This window comes from Pongo abelii, chromosome 8, assembly GCF_028885655.2.
Source record: "Pongo abelii isolate AG06213 chromosome 8, NHGRI_mPonAbe1-v2.0_pri, whole genome shotgun sequence".
In the NCBI taxonomy this organism is placed as follows: domain Eukaryota; kingdom Metazoa; phylum Chordata; class Mammalia; order Primates; family Hominidae; genus Pongo; species Pongo abelii.
In genome coordinates this window covers 55312818-55332814 of record NC_071993.2, presented here as the reverse complement: position 1 = coordinate 55332814, position 19997 = coordinate 55312818, and the positions used below count along the sequence as shown (strand labels likewise).

Genomic DNA, 19997 nt, shown 5'->3' with positions numbered 1-19997 from the left:
GGCATGCTGCCTTGCCAAGGGAGCAGAGAAGACCTCGATCTCCCTGAGGTCCGTCACATGTGGGCTCCTGGTCAGCTGATCTATAGCCAGGTAGTGTGCTCTGTAGGGCAGAGGACCTTGGCCTAGCTCAGCTGAACCTTGGATAGGAAAGGGCACCAGTCTAGGAATGCCATGTGCCCTCCCATCACATAACAGGATTGGCAATACAGACGGGTCCATTGTCCTCACAGAACAGGCAGGATCAGCTGCTGTGTCCTCAGACTTGGTGCCAACTTGCATGGAAAAACGTCATGAAAGCAATGGCTCCCCAGCACCCATGATCCCATAGAAACCCCAAACCCAATTCTCCTAACAGAGTGTGTGGCTCAGGCAGCATCAGGCACTTGCACTGTCCCACTCAGTGTGTTTTCAGCTGAGTGCAGTGCTGTGCACAGGAGCCACTTGCCAAAGATTGCTCTGTTCTCAACGGCCATCAGCCCAACTCATACTTCTCTCTAGAGAGAGATCTAAGGTGGGTAATGTGTCCATCTCAGCCTACATCAGTCACCAGCAAAATGAGCCAATTTTTCAATGTCAGTTGAGTCCTTAGCTATGGGCTGGACCCTTAGGATGCACAATGAACAGAATACCTTGCTCTAAAAGAGTAGCAAAGTTGAAGAACAACGCATCTGCAGATACTCAGGACCAAAGGCAAGACTCATGTTTGCTTTCCTTTTTTTGAAACTGGGTCTTACACTGTAGCCCAGGTTGGAATGCAGTGGTTCAATCATAGTTCACTGCAGCCTGGAACTCCTGGCCTCAAACAATCCTCCCGTCTTGGTCTCCCAAATTGCAGTATTACAGGTGTGAGCCACCATGCCCAGCACAGCTCACACTTTATTGAAACACCAAGTAAAAATCTGCAATCAAGGCTATCTGAAGACTCATACTTGGGAAGAGATGGAGAGCTAAACCACCTGGGAAAAAACACCTACCTGTCCCAATTCCTCCAGAGACAGAGTACTCAGTGCTGGTTCCCATAACTGTGGACAGGGTCGGAATAAACAAACAGCTGGAAATAGAAAATTGTCTCAGATCATTGGACTGCAAGCCAATCTCTTGCACTGATACAGCTAGTCTGGGCCATGACATCTTCCCGCTCTACCCTCCTGCCGGCACTGTAACCCTCCTTAGACCATAAGGTCCCAAGGACGGACTGCAGCTGGTGCTGGTAGGATGCCTAAGGGAAGGAATTGCACTGCAGGCAGGATGGGAGGGTGTTCCAGAATGCAGCCACACCAGGGAAAAGAGGGTCTAAGCCTTCCATAGCTGGGGACACAGCCCCTGGGAGGCCACTGAGTAGGCAGGTGTCCATGACCCAGACATTTTCCTCTGCTGAGTGGTGAGATTCAATGGGAACTACAAGTTTGCAATCAATATTATAATTCATCAGAGGCACTGCAAAATTAATAAAGTGCATTTTAAATATGTGAGAGCCTGTCATACCCATAACCTTCCACGGACATGTCAAATTCCACAAACGATGGGGCCAGGGCCGCCCTCTGAGGCTGCAGGTTGCGTGGGGAGGTCATGGAGATGAGGCTCAGCGCCGTCTGAAGGGCAGTAGTTGAATCCTGGGATTCCCCCAAGGGCTGTGGGGCCTGTGTGATTCCAGGGTGCAGGCCAGCATCTGGGGCAGCTGGCCAGGGCCCCTCAGCCGAGCCCTGTGCAGTCTGTGACCCTAGGGCAGCAAGCAAGAGAAGAGATGTGTCTCTGCTCAAAGCATTTCTGTCCTGCTTCTGACAATAACCCCAAAGTATCCGCCACAGCCCAGAAAGAGAGTTCTGCACAGTCACCAGGTACTTCCTAAGCACCAGCGAGGGTGGCTCCCTGGCCCCCAGCCCGGGCCCCCTGCTGAGTCTGATAACAAGGAACGGTGTTGCTAACCTGCTCCTTCTAGAAACTTTTCTTTCATTCCAGCACAGATCCCTTTTCCAGCACAGCACATTCTACTGCTGCCATCTCTGTCTCTGGCTTGCTCCATTGGAGTTACTCACAGGAGCTTTGTGTCTGCTCAGAAAGCCCACACTTTCCTTCACAGCAGCCTCTCCTTGAAAGCTCCGGGCTCCCACCACAGCTGTCAGCCCCAAGCCTGATCCCGCAGCCTTGCTTCTCCACTGGGCCTGCCTGTTTCCTTAAGGTCTTATGTGATCTTACATTCAAGGTGTCCACGACTTTCTTTTCTTTAAGCTGGTCCCCTGGCCAACATTCCCCAGGTACTAGGCCTGACACAGGGGTACCACCTGCATCTTGGGCCTCCAAGGCTCTGACATGCCCTTGAGCTGTGAGCTGTACAGAAGCCTTCCCTGCACACCTCTGTCTAGTGCAGCGCCAGGTACTGCTGTCATGAAGGAAACTCTGTCTCTGCTTCCGTGATCTAGAACCCAAAGGGATCATCTGTCTTATATGTCTGGGTGGGGGGTCATGTTTCTCCATCGGGATATGGTCTTTCTCCAGAGACCAGGAGTTTCTTTGCTTTTTCCTCAGTTGCTCCATTGAGCAGAAGACAAAACCATGTTTAAACCTGTTTGCTTTCCCACCTGTTGTAAAGGATCCCTCAGCAGGAATGCCTATCATCTTTTAATTCCCATTAACCTGCCCTGTTCTTGCCGCCGTCCTCACCTGAGCACCCAGGGTTGCCTCTGTGTGCATGAGATGAATCAGGGATTTTTGTTGTGGCCGACAGAGGTGAGGGAATTCCAAGACCTAGAAACTGTCTGAACATAACATACAAGAGGACCAAATGAAGACATTTTACTAGCAACAGTGTTCCCCAACTTTATCCTGACCACCGTCCTAGATGCCGGGAGCTCCCTGACCTCCCAGCCCCACTGGAACACCCTTTCTGAAAGCAATGTGGAGACAGGGTGTCTGCCCTGCCAGCCAGACCAGACCAGAGAGGTGGTAAGTTTAGGAGCCTCAAGATAGATGTCATAACAAAAAATAATGTCACAAAGTAAATTTGTTGTAACTGTTTATAAGTTTCTAATGGAATTTCCCATGCAGCACTATAACCAGCAGCCTCCTCTGGCAGCTGTCGTGCCCGCCCCTGGGTCCCATGTCTGCTGGCTGAAAGGCTGTCTGTGCGGCCTCTACACTTGCTCCTGTGTATAAGCAGCAGGGCCCCCCGCCCTGTGCATGGCCCTCGGCACTCCAGACGGCATAGGAGACTCCTGCCCTCCCCAGTAGCTTCCCTTCCCTCTGCTCTCTTGTCTTCTACGTCTGCTCCCTGCCTCCCACCCTGTGCACCTTTGCACTTTCTCTCCCTGCCATGGCTTTCCAGGAATGTGGCTTCATGCAGAGGCTGACAGCAGGAAAGCCCCCTGCAGGATCCAGGTGGGTTCTGCCCCATCCCCCTCCGTGTCTGCAGTCCCTACGTGCTTACTGTCCAACTCCCTACAAGACATAGTCAGGCCCTCCCAGCCCCACCCCTCCCGGCAGAGCCTTCCAGGCCCAGTTCCCTCCTCTCTTTGTCTAGAGAACCCCACAGGCCTCAGAATGCAGCTCCACTTCCTCGGAGCCCCCTCCAGCCCCCACGTGCTCCATGAAAGGGGGCTATGTCTGCTTTGTGGGCACCAGCACACTGCCTGGCACAGACCCAAGGCTCAGCCATGGACTTCCAGCCTTGAATACCAGGACAGAGCCGTGCCTTGCATCTGTCTCTGCAGTCTCTCCACTGCCCATTGTGCAACCCCTGCCCTGCAAAGGACATGGCTGCTCAGCTTGGCGGCACTGAATATGCAGCATGTGGTACCTTAGCACATCCGGTTCAATGGCCTGGGAAGCGAGCTTCTCAAAGATCCTGATGAGGCGTGAGTGGAGCGGGCTGCCGCTGGTGGCCAGGGCCCTGTGGCAGGAGGCCATGAGGGTCCCAAGCATGCCCGCCTCGCACATGACCTGGCGGTTCTTCTCCGACTTCACCAGGGACTGGATGTGACTGGCCAGGGAGCACTGGATCTCCTCGGAAAGCTAAGAGGTGACCAAAGCAAGCTGTGAGCCCTCCAGGGCAGAACACCTTGTGAGCAGCTTTGATAGGCTCCAACTTGGCCTGGGGTGAGTTGTGGAACAAGGAGACTGCACCCACCATACCCCATCCCCACTACACCCACACCTGTCTCAGGGTTCTTCCAGTGCCCTCCTCACCTGCGGGGGCAAGTCTGTGCGAGGCAGCCTCTGGCAGGACACAAGCTGCCCAGGTCAGTGTGGGGAGAGGTCAATGGCTAAAGATGGAGGCCACATGCCAGCAGGCAGGAGGCTGCGTCTGCCCCTTAGACGTGCTGTGTTTGGCCCACACAATATTTCAGCAGTTTCTGAATTAACTGCCAGCATTGAAAAGTCTGAAGACGTCACATAAAAATCCAGACTTGTGGCCTCTCTCAAAAGATGGGACGATCTGGCCCTGCTGGCTTGCACCTCTGCAGGGGGAAGGTGGCTGGTGCTGGGTGGGAGCTGCGCCCTCCAGGGGTACAACATCCCCCCAGCTTGGCTTTACTCCCCTAACCGTTTCTGTGTTGGAGTTCGCACCCCCGGCGTAAAAGGTGGAATCTGCCTGGGAGTACAAGCCTAAAAGAAGTACCACTTACCAAACATACACACTCTGCCTTGACAGACACAGGGCCCACCACAGACATCTCAAACCACACTCAAAGTCTGCAGGCCAACTAAAGTCTCTGGGGAGAAGTGTTTGCTGAAGCCACTCTCATCCCCTGGGTGCCATCTCCCTCCGCCCACCCTCCCATCATCCTGTGCCTGTCCCTCAGTCCTAAGCACATGCTGCCACATGAACAGCTGTGCTCTTATCTTACCCTGAACTAGGTTTCTAGATACGTCCCTCTGCTTATGTCCTTTGAAGCACATAGAAAAGAGTGCATAGACCGGGCTCAGTAAATATTTGAGCCCAATACCACACATTGCTTTTACAATCATTCTTTCATTGTAAAAAGATAAATCTTTGGAATTATCCTTCCCAGGCTGGATAAAGGGTTTGGATTGGGTGGGATGTTCCTTTACAAAAACTCTTAGGACTGTCCACACTCTCTTTTGTTGCTGGATAAGATGTTGTATCAAGTAAGAGGGATACGGGTTAGATCTTAACGGAATTTTCCTTGTCCTAGTGGATGCTATTGTGCTCCATGCAGATCTCCTTCTCCAGATGAGAGGTATACCTGCCACGGCTTCCCCTTCTCTGCAGAACTGCCCTCCACTAGGTAAGAGCTGCCCTGCCCAGGGGCCATGGAGGCCTACCCACCCAAATACACATACACACACACACTTACATGCCCCCTACCTACATACACATGCACATGTGTCCATACACACATGCACATGCACCATACATGCCTGTGTGCACACACACACATACTCCAGGCTGGAGCCAATGAGGCCAGTGCCCTTGGGACTATGTTGTGCAATTCATGCCTCAGAATCCCAGGGGCTCCGGCTGAGACAAGACTTTGCTGTGAGCGCATCCTCCTTCAGCTCCTTCCCTGCCTGGCTTCCCTCACTCTCCTTCTCTCCTGAGTCCTTCCCTCAACAAATCCCACATACCTGGACCCCTGTCTCAGGCTCCACTCCCAGGGAACCCGACCTGAGGCACCGGCATTCTTTACATGTTTTATACCTTTGCCGCAGTTTGTAGTTTCAAGAAAGGAGATCAACGGCCATGTAAATGAGGTCTAGACCACCAAAGTGAAGCCAGGAGAAGCTGTGAATGCACTACCTGAATAATCTCTCTCTAAGGAGGACTAGGGTCTGGTCTCTTCACATCGCAGACCACCTGTTACACCACCCAGTAAGAGCTTTCTTGGAGTCCTCCCTGCTTCCTCTCTTCCTATTCTTTCTCAAACAAGAATGAAGTGGCTCTCAACATCATCTTCTGGATAAAGCTCTAGGCATTTAAAGATGAATAAGACACTGTCCTTGCTTTCAAGGGATTCACAGATTAAAGGTGAGACAGGTGGGCAGACACATTGTCCCAGCACAGTTTGAGACATGCTCCAGCAGAGAATTTACAACATCTGAGCACAGCGGATGGGGCAGTCCCTGCAGCCTCTCACACATTTCACAAGGCTCTTGAAGTTAGAAGGGACTCAAGGCCTGGCATCTACTGTGAGGGCCAAATTTTATCCTGGGATGAGAATATTTCCTGGGTATTTAGGCTGCAGCAGGCCCTTTTCTAAGCATTTTAACATGTATGGATTATGCATTCACTGTGAGAAGCCTGTGAGGGAGGCACTATTATCATACCCATTTTACAGATGGAGAAGCTGAGCCCAGAGAAGGAAATTGCCAAGAGCACATGATAAGGTTAGAACCTGACTGACCCCGAACCTCTTGCTCAGAGTCCACCTCATTCCACCATCTCCTCTCCACGCGGGCAGTCATTCGAGGGGTTCCCTGTCTAAAAACGGTCGAGTATGTTGCTAGCACTAAGTGACAGAAATAATTAAGATAGTGTTCTTCCATATGTAGCTAACACAGTTTTGTAGCACATATGTTTCAAGGATTAAAATGTACTAAGCAAGATATTTACACTGTTCATCAACAATTTCTAGATTGTTTTAAAAATTGGATGGCTCACCCAGGCCCCTGTCACAGCCTGCCGCCTGCCTTCCAAACACATGGGCCCTGTAGCTCTTGCCTCACACTGATGGCATTCAGAGAAATCCCCATCTCTAAGACATCTTCAATAACATTTCTGGTTTAAAAGGTGAGCATTGAGGGAAGGGGGATAAAACTACATTAGATTAACTTTCCAGGAGGACATCCTTCCCAGGCTGCATTTTGCCATTCTGAAATGTGACCATTTGCCAGCGTTGCTGTTTTCCTGAGCACATGATATCACTGATGTGGAGGAGAGGTCTTGCCTGGAAGACAGGGTCCCCTTCCCCAGAATGTGGCATCTGCACAGCCAGCCTGAACTGGCAGATGGACATGTGTAGCCCAACAAGGATCAGAAACTGAAAGCAGAAATGCCAAATCTAATTCGCTCTGAACTATTCCATCACTTTCACTCTTCCCCATGGAAATCCACCCGAAGTCCTTGACTCTCTTCCCCAGGTCTTTTTTCTGAGGCTCCAACTCTCTCTTCCTTCATCCACCCAAGCCCAGCCCCTGCTTCTCTTCTCAAAACAGAAAAGTAACATCCACCCTCTTGCCTTGAATATCTCATCTCCCAAAACTTGGATTATTTTATTTGGTAAATGCATTATTTCAATTTAGGGTGAGAGTTGGGATGCAGTCTGTATGAACCAAAAGGCAAAAATAACATCACAATGTATCATTCAAAAGACTTAAAAAGAAATGTCTACGATCTCCAGTTTTTACTACCAGCACTTCACTTATTGCTTTGGGGACTTCTGGGTTTGTTTTGGTTTGTTTTGGTTTTGCTTCTTTCCCCCTACCATAGCAGGAATACTTAAAATCTAAATATGCAAAAAAGAAAAACAGAAAGTTTTCAAAAGGGATAAATGCTGATCTTGTCTAATGATGCCACAAGTTTACTCCAAAATTGTTCAATACCCCATAATGGAGGAGAGAAAATTGATCGTCCTCATTATCACTGCAGCTCTGTCAATACCAATATTGCCTTGTTTTGAATAAAATGTGCTGTTTTTTTCAATGTTAGTTCCAGTAAAATGGGGTTTTAGTGAAAATATGAGCAGTAGCAGGAAACCAGTGTGGTTTCTCCCCCTACAAATGGATTGATTTTCCTAACGCATATTACTTCCAACGCAGGAGACGGGATGGAGGTGCAATTAGGACTCAGTGGTAAGAGCACAGGGTCACCAGGCTGGCCAGTGGGCTGGGCCCGCAAGGCAAATTAGCACAGAGTGATTTGCGGGGCAGCCTTAAGGAATTTTCTGCATTCTCCACTTAACGGTCTAGCCTTTAAGTCCACGCTGTCCGGCTGTGGATGTTCATTCTTATGTATCGCTGTCTCTCTGTTCCCCACTTTCTCTCTTGGTCCAGATTAATATGGTCCCCAAAGCCCAGTGAGGGCTGGGTCCTGGAGCAATGGGTCCCCTAAAGAGGCATGGGTGTTGGGTTCAGCATTTCAAGATATGTGCATCTTCTGCATATGAACCAAGTTGTCCTCACACAGAAACGAAAACCACCAGAGAGGCCCAGTGCCTGCTGCCCCAGACACTCTGAAAGCACTAGGGACTTTACTGAGCTACTCAAACTTGGATTAATCATTTGTTCCAATTTGGTCAAAATGTCCTCTTCTTCATGATTTTGAAGAGAGATGATAGACTTTAAGTGACTTCAGCTCTTTATCAAAGACTGTAAGTGAAATGCCAGCAATAAATGGGGCCTACAGATGATCTTTACTTGACAAGTTACGGCTTTTACCACTGCCTACTTAGAATTATGTCTCTCTTTATATGAGCATGAACTTTCCATTTTGCCATGGTCCCTCAGCCTGATATGCTGCTTCACGGTGCCCATATGGCCTGGTAGGCTTGGGAGTTTATGATCGTGGTTTAGGTGTAAGAGATTCCAACCCCCATGGAACCAGCAGAATCCATATGTAAAGGGCCTGGCTTCCTCAACGTAATTAAGCAGATCTGTAACCGTGTGGGTGGGTGGGTGCCTGCTCCAAACTTTCCGTTTCCTTTCCAAGTTACATGCAGATGATTGGCAATTCGTCCTGTAAACAGAAGTCCAGGATCTCACATCTACAGCATATTTCTCTCTTTCCCATTTTTCTTCCTATCTTCCACTTTTGTCCCCTGTGTACTGCAGCCGTAGTGACAGTCTCAGCTTCTGCTAAACACCATGCCCTTTTCCAATAATGCCTGAAGCTGGGAATGTCCTTTCCAATCCCATCCCTTTGCTGAGCTCCTGCTTATTACTCAAGAGACAAGTCACGTGTCCCTTCATCCAAGAAACTTTTTCTGACTTTCCCAACCAGCACTGTCCATACTTCAATCATGTTAAATTCCACACTATGGATAGTTCTTTCTCTCTCTCTCTCTCTCTTCTCCTCTCCCACCCCCACAACACCATCGGTGGCTGCTCGACCCGTGACTCTTCACCTTGGTTTCCCTAGTGCCCATCTTTGCCTTAGACATTAGACAGAATAGCCGCCCAGTAAGAACAGGCTACTCTAAAACACAATAGGCACGCCTAACCCAGAGGGCTGACAGATAGTCAGAAAGAGTGATGTGCCAATGAAGTGTTGAAGGATAATGAAGAGAGAGCTAGGCAGGTGAGGAAAATGGGCTTTCAGGGAAAGAAAACAGCACATGTGAAGGTGGGGCAGGTGAGAGTAAGCAGAGCCTTTCAAAAGGTTGGAGGGTCATGAGGCAGAGTTGCAACATTCGGGCCCTCGGGTGCCCTGCAAAGGGGCTCGCTGTGCTGCTGGCCATACCCTGCCCCATGCCAGCACACGGAGCATGGCAAACACTGTGCATGGAGCCCTGAACTCCTCAGATTGCCAGTCCTGGAGGGCTGGGAAGCCTGAAGACCGAGCACTGACCTTGCTCTTGAGAACTGCTTGGAGATTCACCCACTTCTGCTGCAGCTGATCTGAGAAGCCCCCAAGTCTCTGAAGCTGCCTCCACAAGATGCTCCAGATGATAGGACTACCCTCCAATTTTTTGTCCCCATTCTAAGCTCTGGTCCCAGGCCCAGCCTAATCCAAATCAGTATCCTAACACCCACTCCAGGCCCTGGTACAACAGTCCCCAATGTGGTCCCCAGCATGGAAGTAGGGCTTGTTGCTCTAGAAGGTCCCCATCTGTAGAGAGCCTGCCTGCCCGGGACCTCCCAGCTTGGTCCTGACTTTCTGGGGGTCCTGGAAGTGGACAAGTCTGTGCCCCAGCTCAGAGCCTGCCCACCCAGCTGGATGCTAAGCTCACCCACCCCCAAAAGGTGAAATTCATTATATGATGTTCTCACTTCACTTGGGACTATTACTGACCTTGCCCTAAAACCGCTAGGACTTACACTCTTCTGTCCTTCCCCACCCAGCATAGACATGCATTCAGACATGGCACAGGCCTCATTGTCTCTGCTGAATTTTGATCCCATGGATTCTGATCCCTTGCTCAAGCTGATAGGAACCCTTCTCCTCCCCATTTTAACATCTGATGACTAACTGCCCCTCCCTGCCTTAAGCCAGCTACACTCAGCTTCTCTTAGATCACCGATAAAGTGCAGAACCAGCCAGAGAAAGTACTGAGTCTTCTGACTCATGAGCAGATATATTAACATACAGTTCAATATCAACTTCCTGTTATTAATTTATCAATAGTGTAATGTCAGTTGGAAATATATCTAAAATGTATTACCTTCTACTTAATAGTTTCAGAATTTTATATACCATGACCCAGAACACAGACTGTCAGAGCTAGAAGGGAAGGGAGCGGGCATGGGGAGCCAGCCTCTGATGCACACATACACAGGGCAGGAACTGTACTAAGGACTTTACAACTATGCTCTCTTCTACTTCTCTCAATGGGAAAATATCATCACACCCATTTTGCAGATGAGAACACTGAGACTTAAAAGGGTTCCGTCAGTCTCCTCAGGCCACATAGCTAATGGGTGGCAGCTCTGACATGCCAACACAAGCCTTACTCCAAGGCTCATGATTTTGATATTGCATCATGCACTGATTATAAAAAGCTGGAATTTAGTATCTGATATGGGTCATAAGTTGATGGCCTAGAGAAGTGTTTCATTTGGTGGGCTTCATTTGGGTGGGCTTCTGTCTCTGTTTCATGTCCCCTTAATTAAATGTAGACACCTTTGGAAGAGCAAGTGCTCTCCTTTGGCCACAAGCTCCACCGACTACTGTATTCACCTGGCTTCACTTATGCATGTTCATTACCTCTCTGGGCCCAAGATGTTGAGTCTGTGATCTCTGTGATCCAGGCCAAATCTGAGTAGTTGAAATTGAGATACAGAGAAACAAGGTAGCCTATGTATGTCATGGAAAAGGAACATTATCAAGGTCAGCTGATAATTAGGCCAGGGCTGAATCCATCTGACTTTAACTTACACCATCATTCCACAACCCTTCTTCTCCGTGTGAGATTATGTCTGTTTGCTTTTTTAGTTTTTAGTTTTTAGGTTTTTTTTGAGACAAGGTCTCACTCTGTCACCCAGGCTGGAGTTCAATGGCATGATCATGGCTCACTCACTGCAGCATCAACCTCCTGGGCTCAAGCAATCCTCCTGTTTCACCCTTCCAAGTAGCTGGGACTACAGGTGCACACCACCATGCCTGGCTGATTTTTTAAAATTTTTTGTAGAGATGGAGTTTGCTATGTTGTCTAAGCTGGTTTCAAACTCCTGGCTTCTAACAATCCTCCTGCCTTGGACTCCCAAAGTGCTGAAATTACAGGCATGAGCCACCATACCTGGCCCTATTTGCTCTTTTTAAGAGACTACTGTGAGAAGTCACCTGGATTTTGACCAGAACCTGAGATTTTCCACTGAGGAATAATGGAAATACTTTGTGTAAGGGGCTCAGTGGGAAAGAGCATAGGAAACAGATTTTGAATGTATTTGGAATGTCTAATGTGTTATAATTTAACAAAGCAAGAGTCCTACTTTACCAATTTCCTTGTTGGTGGAAATGGCTCTTTTCAAATAGCCTGCCCTTATGTAATGCTATCCAGGGCTATTAGTGCTGTCAATATTTTAGTTATTTGAAACTCATACAATTAGTTCAGTGTTTGAAATACAGACTAATTTCAGAAAATGGCACCCTTTCTAAATTTAGGCATAAATGAGTTGATAGATACATACATAAAGGCTTCCATGGCAGAGTGTCTTCACTGCAGCCTTTAGATCTCTGGAATTCACCCAAAAATGACTCGAGATGCAGACTGAGGATGACAATATTCTCTCTAATGTCCTGGCCTGACTGTGCCATTGCCTTTCTGTAACCGCCCACTTCCCTATGAGAAAGGCAACTTGGTGGGCAGCAGGAGGTCCAGTCCTCAGGTCAGGCACATACACTCACTATTGCAGCAATGTTGACTCTGCCGCTTAATTCCTGCGAGTTTCAATTCCTTATCTGCAAAATGGGTCTACTGATATCCACCTTGCATGGTTATTATAATGATTAAATGATAAAATGCTTGTAAAGCTTTTAGCAACTGATGATAGTAGCTGTACCATTTAGCGAGTGCTTCCTTCCTATGTCCCTGTGCATGTTCTGCTCACCATGCTAAGCTCCATGCATTGCTCCATGTAATCCTCACAATATTTCAAAGAAGATGACATTATCCCCACACTGCACAAAGGAAGTTAAGAATCAAAGAGGTTAAATAATTTTCCCAAGGCTCTGTGACTGATTGGTGACCCAGCTGAGACTTGACCACAATCTGCTGTTTTCAGAGCCTGAAGTCTGCCCTCTATGGTAAGTGTTCAGTAAACACAGTGATAATGACAATGATGACATTGACAGTGATGTCGATGAATGGCAACCCAATAAAGTTGAATTCTCTTAGCTCAGCATTCAAGGTCCTCCACAATGTGGCTTCAAGTGACCTTTCTAGCCCCACTCATCCATATGTTCCATTCATGTGTTCTATTTTAGCCTTTTCATCCATGTGTTCTATTCTAGCCCAGCTTAACTATTCAGAGTCCCCAAATAGGCATCTTTGTGCTTCTTTCTGTGTCTGAGCTTCTCTTTCCTTCCTCTTCTACCTGATTTGGCATAAACATCCCTTTCCTTTAAAGCCTAGCTCGGGTGTTCTACCTCTCTGAGTCTTTCCCTCTCCTGTGTCCCAAGGCCTTGTGGACAAACCTCTGTTATAGCCATCAGGATGTTGTTTTGCTGTTTTCTACACTTCTCTGCCTCCCATCCTCAAACCCAGATTACAGATCCTGTGACGTTTGTCTCTGAATCCCCAAAGGCACATAGTAGGTGTTCGGTAATTATTCACAAAAGCAAACATATCACATGGTCAGCTACACAGTCTGGCTCCAACCTCTGCTAAAGTAGACCTGGCTTTCCACTCTCTGCATTGTGATTGTCTGGTGCACAGCAAACATCCTCAGTTAAGACCTGATTAGAAGCCGTAGCCCTCAAGGAAGTGGAATGGCATTTGGGACTGGAAAGTCCTTCCAATACTGATCAGAGCTCTAGCCCACGGCCACATCTCTTATGACAGACCCTCATGGCTGCTAAGCCTGCTAGAAAGGGAAAGTATCTTTTTTCCCAATTAGTTACTATTTTCTGGGGCAAACTCAGCTCCAAAAGAACTGAGCTGGACTCCATTTTTGCATTGTGCATAGTAAAAAGCCAGCCACCCAATTTCTAATATTGATGATGATGCCAGAAGCAGAAAAACAGCTGGAATATCTGTTTCCAAAAGCGGCTCGTAGAACTAGCACTTTGGAGGGGAAAAGAACCTCCAGAACGAAAGAACCACAGAACAAATGTAACATGGCCATCACTGGAAATAAACTAGAAGAGAACACCCATAAGGTTAAGTCGTGGCCTCCAAGATGACATGTGCACCTTGGAAAGCCACCAATTTCTCATCCATAGGGGAGAGAGAGCAAGTGAATAATGTAAAGCAGGCATGGATGTAGGGAGTATTAGGAACTACCAAGCTGACCTAAAGGAAGATGACAGGAAACATACTTTCCATCTTGCTAGTAACACTGCCATCTACTGAAACTCTCTGCTCCATTTCCTACACCAAAACCTGCGGAGGCCTGCAGTTTTGTTTCAGCATTTTCTTCTGTGGTCTCGTTTCTCATTTGATTCACTATTCTATCTGTTGTTGTGAGGTTTCCCCCACTCCCTTTCAGAAATTAATTACTGTAATTATCCAACTTTAATAGCTGCTGATTTGGCATCTGCAGAAAATACTGGAGAAAATGCACTACATTTCATTTGCATATTTGAGAGACAGTGAGGGAGAATTAGACTTTTCCTGAATTACTTATTGTGACCTGAATATAGAAAAAGTAACTCGCTCCAAATGGAATTATCATTTGCATACTTCATTTGTCCAATTACCGTCATAGGATAAGCAAAGAGCAGAGGTTCTTCCCCATATGGTGATGTGATGACTCAGGGAATTCATCTAAAACTGAGGCTCATCCATGGAGTTTCCAGGCCTGTAAGAGGCCGCAGTGGATTTTTGCAGAATGTATCCATCAGCAACTGTTTGACTGCTAAGACCACCCAGACCCCTGGCTGTGTCTTTCCAACTGCAGTACAATGCATTGTATGAAATACAGCTAAGGAAGCCAGATGCCCTCATGATAAGGCTGTTGTACCTGGAAAGGTGTGCCATGCCCAGAATGCATGACCCTGCATTCTGTGAGAGCTGCAAAGATCAGGGACCCATTCATCCAACATATCTTAAGCTTGGGCCAGAGGTGTTCCAGATCTTCCCCTCACCATCACCACAATCTTAGAAAGCCAAACAACTTTCCTGAGCCCCAAGTACCTGCAGAATGGGAAGCATCTCATGGACTTCAAAAGGTTGCTGTGAAAATTGGAGAAATAGCATTCCTGGCACAGAGGTGATCTCTAACATGTAATAGTCTCCATGTTGTCCCAGGTAGGTCCTGGCTTAAATACCAAGCCAGAGAATGTAAGATCCCAGACTCCAAGTAGTTCACGGGCTACAAGATGGGATTTAAGGGTCAAATGTTTTTACCCATTTGTTAGATGAGTAAGGTAATGACAGCTGCTGATCTTTAAAGATATTTCCCCACAGGCATCTCTCACCTACACACACCTGTCACCCCTCACAGAAGAGGAGGCTTATGTCGCCTCCCACTAAGTCTAAGCCGAGCCCCTGACTAACTTTGACCAAAGCTGGCTTTTCCTGGGCCTAAGCCCTTGGCAGTCCTGGCAGCTTCTGCTTTTGTGCCTTTGGGGGCCAGGAGCCGCTGTGTGCCCTGCTGAAGAGTCTGCCTGGAGGGACACAGGCAGAGGCCAGATGGAGAGGGCTATGTAAAGGAGACCCCAGGATCCCACTGACAGCTTCAACCAAGGCCCCAGGTATGCCACTCAACTAAGCCAGCTTAGGAGCCCCTTGCCAGGGAGCCAGCCTTGCTGAGGTGCCACAGCTGAAGAAGTCATCCTGGGAGGTTCAACCCCACCAGCACCATGTGGAGCAGACAGGCCATGCCTGTTGTGCCCTTCTGAATCCCTGACCCACAGAACCATGAGAAATGACATGGATATTGTTAACTTCCTATCCCAGTTTATACCAGCCTACCCCTTTCCCAAATCTCACTGTTATGTGTATCTCTGCCATTGGCTTCACAGCACTTCCCCATCACTCTCCAGCAGGGGAACAGGAGCAGGAACAAGAAGTCCATTCCCCAAGGAAGGGATGTGGAGACATGAAACTGGGTCAGGCCTTTTCTTAACTCCTGTGCCAAACACTACAGATTTCCTTTCCTCTAAACAGTTGTTGTCCCAGAGCTTCTGCTCCGCCACTCCACTTTTCTCACTAATCTCAGAGGACTTGCAATATTTTTATGAGGTCACTGTCATTTTTAGGCTGTGACTAATAACGCCAACTAGTAGCAATTTCTTCCCCAAACATGTTGCCTCCTTCTGAACTCCTGGACAAAGCAAAGCTGGACCCCTTATTGCTTCCTGGGAGTGCCAGGTCCCACTATTCATCCTCCAGAAGCCACTTCTATGTATAGGGAAGACCAGGAGTCCTGACCCAAGGTAAGGCCACGTTCAATACCAGGTCCACAGCTGGGCATCCTTGAGAGTCATGTGCATTGTCTGAACTCACATTTCTCCATTGGTTAAAATACAGGCAGTGATGCCCTCGACAAAACTGCAAGAGGAATAAATAAGCCAAGAAAGGGCCAAGCATCAGCCTGGGACAGAGTAGCTGCTCAAGCCAATGAATCCTCTTTCCTTGGCTGCTGATAAACCTAAAGTGATGCATTTCCCAGGCCTTCCTCAACTCTGCCTGGCTCTTTCTTGGAACTTCTAAGGTATTTGTTCTTTATCTTGAGACTGCTGACTCCAACTTCATCTTGTTCTGTTACTCCATGCCCTCACCCATACCAGTTTTCCTTCCCACAATGAGGCTGTTAGTTCTGCCGGGACAGACACTTGAGAGTCGCCTTGGCTCTTTGTCTCCCCATTACCTGTAGCCTCCTCTTCTTGGAAGCCTGTGATTCTGCCTCCGAACAGGTCTCTTAATTCCTTTCTTCACACCTTCCCACAGACACCACCCTAATCCAGCTATCACCACACATCACATGGACTGCAGGCAGAGCCTCCTAACTCTTGCCCCTTGCCTCTTCCCCTCAACCCTCATTCCCTGTCCATTCTCCACCAAGCAGCCAATGCAATGTTTTTCATGCAAAATCTGATCGTGTCACCCTCCACTCACATGAGAGAGGTTTCTTGTTATCATTTATATTGGCAAGGCTCCCAGAAGCCTGCATGCCCCATTATCCCCATCATTGCCTGACCAGGGAGCCCTTGCTCCTGGCTCTTCCAATTTGCTCCTGCCCTAGCCACCAACAGCAGGCCCCTTCCCACCAAGTTCATACTAGCTACTCACCCTTCAGGGCTCTGCTTACATGTCACCATCTAGAGACGGCGTCCCTGACCTCCAACCCTTTATCTAAATTAGATTTAATGAGATCTGTTCCTGCCTCCATTCTCATTCTTCTCCCTCAGCACCCTGTTTTTTCCCTGTAATATCACTTGTCACAATTCATAATTACATATTCATTTGTGAGCTCATTTATTTAGTCTGTCTGCACTGTCACTACCTCCTCATCCCCATCATAGAGGCAGGCTCTGTGGACATTGTCTATGCTCATCTTGCTAGCTGTGCATGAGCTGCACAGAGCACAGGGCCAGGATCTCAGCCAGCATCCAGGAGAGAGACAAACATGCCAGGGAGCAGAGGACTTCCCACCAACGCCAGGTGCTGAGTTTAGCACCTGGGACTTGCCTTATGATGGTTCAATTATTTTCAGTTGTTTTTTTGTTTGGCTGTTGTTCTTAGAAGGTAGCTTTGTTAACAGAAGTGATCTGTTTTGGATGGCCTTGCAAGGGTGGGCACAACTCAGTCAAGTGTCCAGGACACCCTGGTACTTTCCCACTATAGGTGTTTCCCATGGGGAGCTCTGCTAAGGCAGGGCACTGAAGACACAGACAAAAGGAAAAAAGGTGTCTTGGGTCAAAAGGCATTTGAGAGATCAGTTATGTGAAGATGACAAAACACACATATTCAACACCAGGTACCTGTGGGTGATCTTCATGGTACAACCGAGGCAGCAGCCTCACCATGATGCACACGACCCCGGGATGCATGATTGCAGCATCCCCCTCGTCCATCCTGCAGAGAGAGGGAGAGCCAGACATGAGACATGGACCTTCCAGTTTCTTTCTATTTTCACTGAGCTTCCTGGATCTTTCTTTCTAAGACAGATCGTGGTACACATCCTGTCTACCACTTATTACCTAGATGACATTGAACTACTCCATCAAGCCTAATTTCCTCCAACTCTAAAAGGCATTGACAGTACCACACTTTCCCCCTACAGTCATAGAAGAATGCTTTTGTGCTCCAAGGCACAGTGCCTGACCCATAGTTGATGCTCAGTGAAGTTAGTTCCCTGGTTTTCTTCCCTTCCCTCTGGATACGTGGGAGATTGAGAAGCTGGTTTCATATTGAACACACAAACACACTCACACACACACACACACACACACACACGGGCTTCTGGGTCCCTTCAAAATGGTGTAAGCACACTCAGCTGTGTCCCACCCCCTGAATACTAAATGCAACTGAAACACTTAGAACTCATGGAGCAGCTCTTGGAGGACTCTGGAAAGTAAATGGTAGCAGAGAAGGAAACCAAACTCAAGCACTATGAACTGGCAATGAGCTTCCTGGGCTTCCCCTCTGCAGCATCCCCTGGTGTGAACTCACGGGTAGCCTAAAACTCGCAACTGTGCACAAGGTGTAGACATGATGGAAAGAGCTCCAAGAGAAGTCCTCTGTTTCTTGTCTGAGGAGCAGGAAAGGAGGTTCTACAGGTCACAGAGCATGGAGGAAATCCCCTGGGATTTTCTTTGTTTGGTTTCCCCATTCTTTCCCAACCCATCTTTCAGACAATTCCCTCAGCAGCAGCAACAGCAGCAGCAGCCAGGCAGGCTCTAAAACTCTCAGTGAAGAGAAACTTTCTCTCTGACCAGAGGACCTGTAGTCCCAAGAGTGTAGGTAAAATCCCCATTGCTGTTTTCTCCTTTTCTCCCCTCACTGCATGGCCCCAGAGACAGATACCAGTGACACGGGGAAGAACAGAGAAACAAAAGCGCCAACTCTAGACAGAGCAGGAAGGGACCCCTTGGGAGCCAGCAAGTGTTAAGGAAAGGATGAAGAAGAGGAAGCTGACGAAAATGTAACCACAAAGTTGTGTATTAACCTCTGGGCTCAGTTCTGACTGTGCATGTGCATCTCACCCTAACTAGGAGGTAAACCACCACACACAACCAGTTACTGCATGAGGCAAGTGAGCGCACATCAAATCTCCCTGCAAAGTCTTTGAAAACTGAACTGATACTGGAACCAGAGAGTCCAGGGAAGATGGGCAAAAACTTGCAACCTGAACCTAAGTGGGCCAGTTCCCTATCTTAAAAAATATATATATATTCATTAACATTCTCTATAACATGACAACAAGGACCAGAGTTCATAAGATAAGATTCAAAATGTCCAGAATACAACCTGAAATTGCTCAACATAGAATGAACCAGGGAAGTCTCAACATCTCAAGTGGAAAAAGACAACCAACAAATGCCAATGCTGAGATGTCACAGACGTTGGAACTATCAGATGAAACCCTTAAAGCAGTTATTAACCCAATTCCAAGAAGTAAGAGTGAACATTTTTCAAATAAATGAAAAACAGAAAGTTTCAGTAAAGAAATGGAAGCAATAAAAAAGAATCAAATAAACGCAACAAATGAAATTTGTTTAAACTCACTAAATGAGAACAATAGGAGAATGAGATGAGAGGAGAGTCCATGAACATGAAGATGGAGCAACACAAGTTGCCTAATCTGAACAACAAAAAGGAAAAAGATTACTAAAAATAAAGACAGACTCAAGGTCATGTGTAAAAAAGGATCTAACATTTCTGTCATTAGAATCCTCCAAGGAGAGGAGAAAGAGTATGGCATGAAAGAAAAAATGTTTGAGAAGTTTCTAGTGCTTCTTTCTTCAAAGCTGGTGAAATACATAACCTTAAAGATCTAAGAAGCTTAGCAAAACCCAAATAAAATAAACAAAAAAAAATTATGCCCAGACACAGCATAATCAAACTGCTGAACACTAAAGAGAATTTTAAAAATCTTGAAAGCAGCCAGAGAAAAACAACACATTACATTTAGGGGAACAACAATTCAAATAACTGTGGATTTTCTCATAAGAAAGCAGAAGTCATGGAAACAACATTTTTAAAGTGCTACAAAAATACACACAGAATTCCATATCCACATGCTTCCAGAATGAAGGCAAAATAAATGCATTCCCAGATGAAGGAAGACAGATTCTTGCCATCAGACTTGTTCTAAGAATAATACTTTTAAAATTTCTTCAGATGGTAGGAAAATATAACAAAATAATGAAAGGAAACTTCAGGGATAAAGAAAGAGCAACAGAAATGGTAAATATTTGGGTAAATATAATACACTATTATTGTTCTCTTCTTAAGTTCTTAAATTTAGGTATGATGGTTGAAAGTGACATTGTATTAGATGTAATACATAAGACAACCAAAACAAAAATAGGGATGGATAGAGGGAACTGCATAGAGGTAAGCTTTCTATAATCCATTTGAAATAGTAAAATGTCAATTCTAAGTAGACTGTTAAAAGTTAATTAAGTATACTGCAGGCCTTACTGAAAGCACTAAAAAAAAACTAGACAAAACAGGAGAGTCAAAAAATTCAGTAGATAAATTCAAATTGAATAC

General features: G+C 47.1%; 1 protein-coding gene across 1 annotated transcript in view; it reads right to left on the bottom strand.

Annotated features, from left to right (window-relative positions):
- Nucleotides 1-19997, bottom strand: part of WDFY4 (WDFY family member 4) — a 303041-nt gene that overhangs the window by 203836 nt on the left and 79208 nt on the right. Inside the window, exons 13-17 of the mRNA XM_024254223.3 lie at nucleotides 17261-17354; nucleotides 3794-4008; nucleotides 2662-2756; nucleotides 1486-1720; nucleotides 975-1051 (exon numbers count right to left, since the gene is read on the bottom strand). Of these exons, the coding sequence (XP_024109991.3) occupies nucleotides 975-1051; nucleotides 1486-1720; nucleotides 2662-2756; nucleotides 3794-4008; nucleotides 17261-17354 (716 nt within the window). The remainder of the gene's footprint in view (nucleotides 1-974; nucleotides 1052-1485; nucleotides 1721-2661; nucleotides 2757-3793; nucleotides 4009-17260; nucleotides 17355-19997) is intronic.